Source organism: Gymnodraco acuticeps, unplaced genomic scaffold (genome assembly GCF_902827175.1).
Source record: "Gymnodraco acuticeps unplaced genomic scaffold, fGymAcu1.1, whole genome shotgun sequence".
In the NCBI taxonomy this organism is placed as follows: domain Eukaryota; kingdom Metazoa; phylum Chordata; class Actinopteri; order Perciformes; family Bathydraconidae; genus Gymnodraco; species Gymnodraco acuticeps.
In genome coordinates, this window is record NW_022990014.1 from 1,109,837 (window position 1) to 1,122,212 (window position 12,376).

General features: G+C 42.8%; 1 protein-coding gene across 1 annotated transcript in view; it reads right to left on the reverse strand.

Annotated features, from left to right (window-relative positions):
• Positions 1-12,376, reverse strand: part of LOC117544369 (multidrug resistance-associated protein 4-like) — a 36,735-nt gene that overhangs the window by 14,990 nt on the left and 9,369 nt on the right. The window contains 5 exon segments of the mRNA XM_034213338.1: positions 357-457; positions 590-700; positions 820-939; positions 1,727-1,877; positions 7,980-8,059. Of these exon segments, the coding sequence (XP_034069229.1) occupies positions 357-457; positions 590-700; positions 820-939; positions 1,727-1,877; positions 7,980-8,059 (563 nt within the window).

Here is a 12,376-nt window from a genome sequence, read left to right on the forward strand (position 1 = left end):
ACTTAAATACAGGAAGTGGCCAATCAGAATGTACCAAGTGGCTGTCACATCATAGGGGATTTTCTAGATGAGATATATTGGTAATTTATTTTAGTTGTATCAGTTTGTATTAGTTTTATGTTCCCTCTTTTGTTTGATCGTTAGAATATCTATACTGAAATATTATCTTTCCTGTTTTGCTATGATTGAACTTTAGGTGGTAATATGTAATTTTGGTCACCCCTTGGTCTGATCGGCCATTTTGAATTGATGGGCCAAGAACTTGTATTGTGATTTGTTGTTAAATGTTGGGAATAATACAAAAAAATTCCATTACATGATCCACTGAAAATATAACCTGCAGTTCAAAGTCTCACCATGTTCTCGATCTCTGCACTCTGTCTGACACCCCACTGGAACATGCCTGTAAGTGTCACTGCATAAGATAAAGCCAGACCCACTGCACCCGGTTCTAATCCTGTAGTATCAGAGAAAAAAAAAGCAAACATGCAGTCACACAGTCATGCAGTCACTTATCATTACAGTTTCACTAATAAAGACTCACATGTAAATAATAATGTCTCGTTGTTTATCAAAACCCATACAGTACCATCCCTGAGGTAAATGCAGCCAAAAGCAGTGATGCTCACAAAAATTGAGCAAATTCCATCAAGACGCACGGCAAACCAGCGAGAAGTGGTCAGGAATAAAAACCAGGCCTCTGTTGAAAATATACACACAATGTAATCTCTAGAGCTAAATATTGCTGATACATACAAATAATAACCATAATTAGTATGAATGGCTTTCTATAGGTATGATGAAATGTTTTATTCTCACCAGAGTGAAGATCTTGATATTCATCAAACATTTGCTGAAACCTCTCCTGAATTTTGAAGGCACGAATGGTGCTCAGGCCTTGGAGAGATGAAGAAAGGTGGGAGAATACGGGGCTCCGAGCTGAAAGATAATATATATATACGTACCACATGTTTTAGCTTTTAAACAAACATGCATCTGTAAAATCAACTATCTATATTCAACAACAACCTTTTCCAACACAAATGCATTGACTATTATATACTAAAAACATAAAACATATTTTCTTTAATTCATCATGCTTTTATAACTGACTGCTTCTGTGTTGTAATAAACTGTATTTCTAATTAAGTTATTATATTATAATCTACTTGGTGTTTTTAAGGTTCTCTTCTTAATATGTTCTCCTTCAGAAGGCGTAGACAAAGAAAATGTGAGCTGGTTATAAATTGCAAAATACGAACTGCGTCAATCATAAACATTTAAAACGCCCCTCGTGTCAAAGAGTTTTGATTTAGAGAAAGGTTGCAATAGAGTGGTCTTTTGTTTCTATTTGTTAGGCTCACAAAACCACAGACAAAACCTAAATGTTTCCTCTGGGCTTTTTATTAGAACTTTTGTTCTTTAAGATGATGGAACCTGTTGGCCAATGTGCATTTGGGCTCTCAGCCCAGAATAAAATAGACGAACTAAAGCCCGCAATGGCCTAGTCATGCCCACTTGGCATTTTTCCCATTGTATGTGATGTCATGAACTCCCGTCTCTTGAGGAAACTGCGTGTGGCCGAGCCATAGGCCGCCGCCACCTTTAGCCTTTATGCTAATGACCATGGCTTTCTTCAATGGTCTATTAGCATTCCTGCAGTCGGCTTTTGTCTCTTACCACAAATGGACATGCCCACCCCACCAACAACAAAAAAAAGAATTACTGGTAGACTCTAGGCGCTTGATGTCTCTGGAGGTCTGAAGGAAGTAGCATCGCAGAAACAGGAAGCCAGCAAGAAGTGGAGCAACAGGAACAAGGATCCAGGGGATGATGATGGCAGCTACTGCAATCACTCCAATGACTTGGAGAAATACCTGGGACAGAAAGATAAATAGAAAGGAGAACAATACTAAACAAATAGCAACAGAGTCAACAGCTCCACTGCTGCTGTGGTGGCTACCACCAGGGAAGCAAAACTATTTATTTAGGCTAAACAAGATAAACTCTTTCAGTTGTATGAGTGTGAGACCATCACAGACACACAGAAAGGTAACAGCAGGTTGTGGGACTGAGGTTATGTGACTCACAGTGTGAAAGGAAAACCACCACAGCGCTAATTCTCACTTAGTAGCAGGTGAGAATTTACCACTTGGCCACTGCAGCTCATATCCCTGGCTCCCTTGGGCCCTCCCTTCAACACTTCTGGCCTTTAAGCCTCCCTGGCAGAGCAGCCAGCCAACAGCCCGGGCCACAGTGACTGGCAGAGGGCTCTGGGAACCACACTGTGGGTGTCTGATACATCACACTGTAACCACACAGCCCTCAACAACACAGTGACTCATCACCCACGTTAATGGCTCTGTGACACATCTAGACCAGGATACCAGAGCTGCCTGAGCAGGATAGGAGGCAGTGAGTGTGACGACACCAAAGCACTCTGTTTAGAAACGGAATCTGATAAAAACATCAATATGATTATATAGAAATTATTACCAAAGCCCACCTGTGGTTAATATTCTCCATTGTACAGTACCTAAGTGAATTTTGAGGTCCTTATACTTTTAGATGGATAGATATATAGATTGATACTTTAATGATGAACTTGGGACTGGGGAATCAACAGATATATATATATGATAGTATACTGTATATCATCTTAAGTGTTTCCATTTTAAGCAATTATATACTTCTGCTTTAGTACATTTTACTGGCAAATGTTTTTTTACAACTTGTTTTATATTTGTATATAATAGCAATAACATATCAGTCACATTGGTCATTTGGTAGTAGTTGTACTTTTGATACTAAGGGGCCTACATCTTCCTGATAGTATGTCCATGCTTTTAATTGACTAGGACATGTAATGCCGATCTTTCAAGTTTGTTTGTTTACTTTGTGAAGAATATTTTTTTCTTAAATTAATGAAGGAAATACTCCTTCCACCAGTGAACATTTGAGACACGGTTTCTTCTTAACTGAAAGGTATACTGTGTTAAATATTTCATATTCGATTGATACAGTACATGATAAAACTGAAACCTCACACCCTGAAATTAAACACATCCTAAAAGATGAATCCTAATACGTGGAGATTAAGATCGTGCTGTTACCTTCATTGGTGTCAGACTAGCCCAGAGAGATGAAAATTTAATTTAGCACCTTAATTACGGATGTTATCTGCCACTTAAGCACACATTTAGGCATGATCACTTTCAGTGTTGTTTCCTGATGAAAAGCTACTCAATTCCATTTGCAGTTCAGATAAGAGGGTATTACTAGTCTAACCATTGCTGTAGTGGAGCCCACACAATCAAACAGTGAGTGGAGGCTACTGAGCACAACTGATCCCAAGAATTTCACAGTACATAAGTTTCAATCTTAGCCTTGATGGAAGGCTACCAGACTGCAAAGTGAGATGGTGACACACGAGCCATTATTGCATGTTATCCAGCCTTCCCTTGAGGGGATCAAATATTAACTGAACAAATGTCTTATCAAATTAACTGTTTTTCTTTCACTCTCCTGCTGCTCTTTGGTGACACAGCGACACTGCTCATTCAGGTTTGCAGATTGGGTTATTTAAATTCTAATTGGGCGCATTTCAGTGAGGGGCCACGGTGGTCCGAGACAGGCTTATCTGACAGTGGGGTCATCTGAGGCAACAGAGGAGGAACAGGAACCCTAAGATAGGAGTCTTGCCTCCTCCTGCTCCCCAGGGCCCTCTGTCGTCAGGGCCCCGTTTGATGTGACCCATTTGCGTGGTCTGCCGCTTATCATGTCCGCATCAGGAACACCGTGGCCCCCCACCCACACTACACACAGATGACTCAGATAAGTGATCCAACAAGCGTACACCTCACCCCCCCGGACCACATCCATATCTCTTATGAAACCACACAGGAACAGAAAACTCCCAAAGCCACATCCCGCTGCACATAAAAGTGGATAAAAGGATGAAAGGTTTTGTGTACAAACTGTTTAAATAAAGAATTAGCGCTAATTGCTCTTAAGCAAGAAAAGAAAGCTTCTGCACGCATGTGATTCAGTCATTCGAGCACAGTGGGCGCACTGCTGTGTCCAAAGACCATTGAGATCTCTGCTGACCTTAATTGCTTTATTTTCTCAATGATTCTATCAGCTCTTTGATGTCCGAGAAAATGCAGAAAATTGAAGTTAATTGCTATATTTGTGTTCGGCAATGATAGCGACTGTTGTTCGGCAGCAGAAAATAAACACTTGCCTTTAATTAAACATCCCTCCGGACACAAAGAATCAGTATGCTTTTTACAACGCCTTATTCATCCTCCCTTTATTTACTGACTGTGTGCAATATTTGCCACTGTGAAACAAAAAAGAGAGCAAACAAAACAGGAAATGAGGGGAAAGCATTGCAAAGAAAATTCCTCAAAATAAGTCCTCTGTCATCGCTGGAATTTTTTTTCTCTCCACACTTTTCCCTGACAGAGCTGCACAATAAGTTGCAGGGGTCAGTGGTACTGAAACAAAAAAGGGCTGTTCCACTCGGGCTCTGGAACAAAAGAAGAGACCCAATCCATTCTACTCTGTCTTTGGGCTTTATTTTAGCATTAAATGCCCAGATGCCATGCCCTTTCTTTGGGAGAAATGACTGTGGAAACCTCCCTCACATTTTCCCTTTCTGGGCCATTTTCACTTCATAAAGCTGCAGTCAATGTGTTTTGTGTGTGGTGAGGAGGGTCTGACACATACTGTGGTGGTCTCAGTCGCTGTCTACATTGGTGGCTCAAGTAGTCCTAGGATTAGGCCTTTGTGTGCTGTGAAAAGGTAAAAGAAGTCACTTATTTGGGCTCAGTCAAGCTGCTGATTTCCAACCCCATTTTGGAAATAAGAGAAAGGCTTTGAAATGCGGTCTCTCACTCACTCACTCTCTCTCCCTTTCTCTCAACTATAAATCACTTGTGTCCAGCAAATGCATTCATTCAGCCACTGCTCTTTTCTCTCTCTCTGTTAAAAACAACACAAACATTTTCAAATGTGCAAAGAAACAGCAATTCACCAAAACAAAAGTAGTTGGCAGAATGCACAGAATTCATTAGGTTTGTCATATTGACATGAGGTGAGAGTGTAGATTAGTAGATGGGACTTTGTTTGTTAAGTTCCCAGGCTCAAAGCACCCTGTATGTCTGAGTCAGAGAAGCTAAGGTGCTGGACCGCAGCATCATGGGAGACCACACATACCCACATTGAATGCTATATTGCTGGCCAATGCTCGCCATCAAATGACCATGTGTGGTATTTCTGAGTGGCTGGTTAGACACACCCATAAGCAGACAAAACACAATGCTGTTTTGTTGTGTAATCAAAACAATCTAATTTGACAAATAAGTACATAGAATAATTAACATAGTTCCTCTTTAGACTTATCCCCTTTCTGTGTCACTTGTAGTTTTTTTACTTGTGCATGAAGACAATTGCAATGTCATAAAACAATGGTCAAAGGGGGATTTACAGCCTACATGTATATATTTCTGCACAGGACCATCTTCTGTGTTTCTCAGGCTAACCTGTGTAACGCCTGGAGCCAGAGCATTCTTCACTTCTTCTGTCACCCGCGTGGTAAAGAACCAGAGAAAGCAAGTGAAATCCCATCCTACAGCACTCACGGTTACGTCAGCAGTTCTCATATCCCACAAAGCCGCTGAAAAGGCCTGACACACAATGTGCCACAATATACAGACTCACACAGCGATCCACCCGCCAGTGTTTTTAGACAATAGCCACCTTTGCTGTGTGTTTGTGTGTGTGTCCTGGTGCTAGGTTTGTGTCTGTATACCACGCACTACCTCTTCTTCTCACACGCACTATAAAGTGTTATATCTTTTCTCGAGATGACTGTAGGTTTTACTGCTGTACAATTGATTTATGAGCTACTGTTTATGCATGTTTATATGCCATAAACAATGCAGAGACCAGGCTAAGTCCCACTTAAATGAGAGTAGCTTTCAGCTGGTGTCTTACATACACATGCTGACAAACTGAATTTGCGTGGATGGTTAAGAACAACTGTGAAAGTAGCTATGGACCTCACAGTAAGTGTTGTGACTTGGTCAAGAGCCTTCACACAAAATCCTTCACTGAAAGACCACTGAACTCACCCCTTATTGTCTTGCCCTCCTCCTCTGACCCCTCTGTGAAAATAATGGCAACCCAGGATTTAAAGGTCAAGTCTACACAAAAGCAGGCAGTCCCCGAAGCCAGAGGTGTTTTTAATTGACATTTCTGTCTTTGTCCCATGACCATAAAGAGAAAAAGAGAAAAAGCCTTTTCCTCCATACACCAAATTACTACTAATGAGACCTGTGAAAAAAATAGGGTTATGGGGTGTAACCAGGTTCACCCAGCTAGAGGGAATCCCCTTGTCAGGCGGGTATGGGGGCAGTGCTGAGAGGCTGAAGGCCTTGCTCCACCAAAAAGGTGGAGGCTCTGGTGCAAATCCCTGCACAGAAGTGGCATCTCCCCATAGAGAAAGATAAACCAGTTAGGGCATTGTTTATGAAGTTTCACTTTATTCCCCCCTGACAACCATTTAAACAATGACTATGGGGAACTGTCCCTCTGCGAATGAGCAACAATAGTCAGGATCAGCAGCTTTTCTGCACGGCTAATACTTTGATAAAAAGAGTGAAAATCGTCCTTCCTGAAAGCATTAAAGACCGCTCCATGAAAGACACCTGCAAACAAGAGCAGAGTACAAACGAAAGTATTCTGTTAAAAGGATGCCACCTTTGTCCTAAGTCACAATCACTTCCCACTTGCTCACCACAAAAGACCAGCAGAAACAATCAGAACATCCTGTCTTATTGAAAGTTTGCCCTTAAGTTACTAAAAGCTATTCTTCACTACAATGCACTACAACATAGTAATGTCTCTTATATTCCAAGAAAAAGCAGGTAATATCTTATACTGTTCAAGTCATACTTGAAGTACAGTGAGTACATATGTGCAATACAAGTCTGTATTATGACATAAGCTACTTTCACTGTCTTCCTTTCAGGAGCTATGCGCCTTCTACAAACTTATTATTTTACCCCAGCCATTATTCAGCTTATTATCAAAATGAGGGAAACTATAGCAGACAAAAAGCTTTTGTGCATATGATCTTTTGTGCTTTCAGCATTTAAGATGGCTTTTGTCTACTGTGAGATGGGTATCTGCCACAAACATCACTCAGGCATTGTGGAGGGGGGATTCGTTTTCAGCACGCCTTTGTTCTATTCTTTGGCCCTAACCAAAGAGCCACGCCTGCTCCTCTACCTCGAATTGTGCAGCGAACATTCCCGTCTTTGTGGTGCTAGGTGCATGAGCTGGCTCATCTCCGCAGGCTTTCGTGGGAGATGGCTGTCACGGTGGCAGGGTGGCATTTGGTAACCTTACCTGGTTATGCACCAGGGTGGCCCTTGGCTACCAGGCCTGAAGACTGTAGAGCATTACTGTAGGTGAATTGCGCTGAGAGGGGCAAGTCCCACTCTGGATCTGTTCCAACTGACCTGTCCCCCTTTCCTCTCTACCACGCTTCCAGGTTCACTCCTGCGAACACATCGCACGCCTGCTGCTCACACTTCTTCTCTTTGCCACTCAACTCATCATCCTCGTTACCCCCCTCCCCGCATACCCACTGTTTTTCTCCACATCATCCCCATCATCCTGCGGCCTTTATTTCCTCTTTGGTACCTTTCTCTCTCCCAATCACTTGCTTACTCCCCAAACACATTCTCTGAAGATGCCGCTTCTGTTGTGTCACACTGTGGGAGCCACGCCCTTAGCCTATGTGCACACTTTTATTAAATCTGTGCAGGCGCTGGGCCGCGCTGGCGGGTAATCCTACAGTAATTGTTTCCAGATTAGGGGACCCGGACCACAAAGCAGGTTTAGCCAGGCATGAAATGGCCTTCCCATGCTGCAGCGCCAGCGACCAAACCTGCCGAGGTGAGACTCACCTGGATAAAGTCCACAAACGTCCATGGGAGCAGAGAGTCCAGGTAACCGATGTCCTTCGAAAACCTGTTGAGGATTCTTCCTGGAAAACAACACAACGCAAAAGGTCCAGATTATAAGACATTAGAGTGGATATACTGTATGTAAGATAGAATCCCACAATTGAGAGCAGAGTATTCTTTTATTGGTTATAAAGTGTAGCCTTTGTACATCTGAATTATTGGAGAAAAATAAGATTATGTAATGTATTTTGTAGTGTGAGGGGACATTCAAGATATATAACTGTATTGTGCAATTTAATATGCAGATAGAAATTAGAAATAAAATCTGCATCAAATGCTAATATTGTTTATCCTTTGGGAATTTCCCTGTTATCCACTGATAACGATATTTAGTCAGTTTCAATGTCCTTGTACTCACTTGACTATTGAGCAATTGTTACCAAAGTCCCTTCCAACTTAATAGAAAATAGCTTATACACAGAGTGTGATATCAGATGAAAAACACAGGCCTATCTAGAGTAAACAATGAATCATTATTTGTCTAGCATTTCATAAAGACTGCCCTACTCTTGGCTGAATACACAAGGGAACCTTTTGTTTGGAAACAAAAGGGCAACAGAAGCTGTGTACCTGCCTTTATGTTCTGACTGGCAGTGTCAGTGACGTTAATTGAGTTGCCTCCAATCTGCTCAGGTGTCATTATTTTGGTCTGGTGCTTCGCAGGTGCTGTGGCAGTCCTTTATTGGACCATGTTAGTAACTCTGCTCCCCTATTCTGATCCCACAGTAGCATAAGATTACACTCCAGTTGCTTTCCCACAATGTTTACAGCAGGGTCAGTGAAAGTAAATCCCTAGGCTACACTTCTAAAGGCAGGCAATACGAAAGGCATTCTCTATCTCTGTCCCTGAAGGAAGAACTCAGACTCAGAGGCAGACAAGAAGTACCAGAGCAGTGCCTGCAGTGCCACAATAGGAAAAATGGCTACAGGTAAAATAGAAGATATTGGAGGGATGAAACCCTCTTTAATGGTCACAGAGCACAGCACACACAGTGAAATGTGTTCTCTGCATTTAACACATCCTAGTACCAGGAGTCTAGTACTCAGGAGTGGGCAGCTATTGTACAGCGCCACAACAACTAGTAGATATACAGTATTGTGCGTAGTTTAATGTATATTCACTGTCAAAACAACTCCCAAATGGTGTCATAATGTTTGATACAGCTATTAAGCAACCCATTGTCTCTCTTGGTGATTAAGGCAAACAATATCAGTTGAAGAGAATATAAATAAAGCAGCACTCGCATACAGTATTTAGCGTAACAATCATGATAAAGTGAAACTATCCCTGCAAGCACGCGGAAGTGTTTATCCATGGTTACAGAATAGGCTATGTAACAGGGTGGGACTTGTCACGGGACCAAGAGAGGAAATGGCTGAGCGGCACATTGGCAGAATGTGGCAGAATGGCACTCTGGAGGCGTGGTGGAGTGGAGCCATGGCACCACTGACCTAAAACTTGCCTCGGAGCCTCCCAGTCAGTCTTATGGAGGTGGGCCCTGTAATCACCTCTCTCCACGGCCATAAGCAGCTTACAGCTTTATCCAAAATGCGGCTCCCGCCTAAAAAACATGCATGCAGACGAGGCCGGGCTCCCCATAACATCCATTGCATAAACCCAGCCAGAGCATTATTCCCCGCAACAATCCAGCAATGCTCCAAATCAGTACTGATTCAAAGTCAAGTGGCGTAAGCATGTTGTACACTTGGAGGCAGACTAATCTTATTCACAGTGTGAGTGCCCCTTTAGCATACATACATCCTGAGGGGAGGGTTCATGCAAGGGGGTAGAGCTGCTACTATACTAGTGTAGAAGATCGCTGCTTATGTCTGGGAATGGGGGGAGTATTTGTCAAACTGTGTTTGCGGAAGATCCAATAATATTTTATGTAATTTTACTGTCTAAGCCATAGATGACCTAAATTCATGCATATCTGACAAACAATGCCAGCAAGAAGAGGATAGGTTTCTCTGGGTTACATCATACCATGGTTAGAGGGTGTTAAAACAGAAAACATCAGTCAGCTATCAGCTGTTTGACAAGCGGCTCAGTTAACAGAGAGTTTCAGAGGGGATGAAGTAAAGGCCTTCTCCATCCACCGCAGACTATAGAGGGGATACATTACAGTGATGCAGTTACACAAAGACATTCACTGCATGGAAATGCCTATGAGGTAAGATCGGCATGGGACAATGGCTTCAATCACTATGGGTGGTTGTCAACAATATCACCTATTGTGTAGAAAGGGGTATAGACGTTTCAGGATATCAGCAGCATTACTATCAAACAATTTCTCATGGTTTAAGACTCCAGGGGTGATTTGCACCATTTTTCAGGCTCAGGAAATATCAAGCCCTCCCAACTAAGGTGGCCCCTTAGGTGGAGATATTAGGAAAGCAGGGCCCCCAATCACAGTTAAAGAAGTGGAACAGTGGGGTCCGGCTGGAGCAGGGCGTGTGGCAAATCGCTGTTCCCTGTAAACATCAAGATAAGGGGACGACTCAGAGCTGCTCCATGTGTGGGCCCAGTGCAGTTGGAAAGGCCTTTCAGTCAGGCAAGTGTGATAATGAAGGAATCCGGGAGGGGGCTGCCAAGGCTGGAGGTGGCACAGCTCACCTGCACTTCCATGAGGGCCTCGGGGCCTGGGGCAGCCTCCCACCGCCGGCGCCTTGCTGCCAATACTAATACATTCTAAATCCATTCTCTTCGCTCACACCGCCAGGCTCCTGCAATCTCCTCTGCTTCCCTTTCATGCAATTAAATAGTGGAAGTGCCGAGCGAGGGGGAGCCCTATCAGCCGTACTGCACACACACACACGGCTCCATCTCCACATTCAATTTACACACCTCGATATCATCATCCTCTCTGCAGTACTTCCTCGACTTCGCTCTTAACACTCTTGCATCCAAGACCTGAAATACAGACATTAAAAACATAGCCTCTGTAGACCACAATTAGAATCTCACTTCACTGACTACAGAGGATCTAATGTTCCCTGCATCAACAGCAACTGAGCGACACCTGGCACTGAGATGGCCCAATATGCCGATGCTAAGGGGGACGGTAAAGGTGTGTGTGGTGTGTGTGTGTGTGTGTGTGTGTGTGTGTGTGTGTGTGTGTGTGTGTGTGTGTGTGTGTGTGTGTGTGTGTGTGTGTGTGTGTGTGTGTGTGTGTGTGTGTGTGTGTGTGTGTGTGTGTGTGTGTGTGTGTGCATGCGTGCGTGTATGTGTGTGTAGACTGAAACTCCACTCCTTGACTGTGCCGATGAGCTGAAGCCCTGGCCTGCAGTCTCTGAGGGGATTAGCCCACTCAATGACACTAAATTACAGGGATCAACATCAGCTCAACACATCCACTGCTGTCTCTGCTGCTCTAACTGGATCACATTTGGAAGAACAGCTGTACATATTTAAAAAATGTAGAAACATGAATATATTAGATTATATAAATTCATATAGAAGAGCAAAAATCAGTCCGTAGTTTTATCAAACTCATCTGGATGTCTTCCTACCATATATTATCGTTACAAAATATAAAGGTTTAATCACAAAACTTGGAAATCAACTATTTCCACACAAAAGATAACACATGATTCAAATGGCGCAGAGGCATTCAGTGTCTGATACAGAAGAGCTACAATGCCTCTCCATCAATCATAATTCACCACTGCTGTACTCTATTGTTATAAACCACATTCACAGAATAACAAATAAGACCTTTGTGCAGTGATGCTTGAAATGGTAACCTTTCACTCTGTGGACAGCTATCAAACACTGGGCCTGTTCAGCAGCAGTGCACCTATCACTTACTCATATAAACAGTTGTCAAATCCTTAACAACACATAGGCACACAGCAACAAATGGCTCACACTTATTGCATGAGACAAGTAGTTGTGGAAACAGTTGTGATGGAGAAGTGGTTATTGTGTGAAAGAAGAATAAATGGTTTAGACAGTAGCAGCGCGATAAGAAACAAAGAAGAGTGAGAGAAAAGTGGCAGAGCTGACAACAGCTTTTTACTGGTCTTTTCTGTTTGGTTTCACTCAAGTAAAGGAGTCAAAAATACAGAGCGAGAGAAGAAATGAAAAACGTAAATCAGTGAAAGTCATTTATATTGTCAAAAAAAATGTCACGGTCATGCTTAATCTACTGTTGACTGGACAAAGGACAAAAGAAACCCCCTCTCTGGGACAGTTGTCTACATATGCAGTCAGACACACAGTGTTGTTAGCCAGCCTAGAGGCCAAGCTGTAATGACTGGACTGGACATACAATGGTTACTGATAGCCACACAACAGCAATCAGATAGCACTGTCTGTTAAGCCTCTCTTTTGC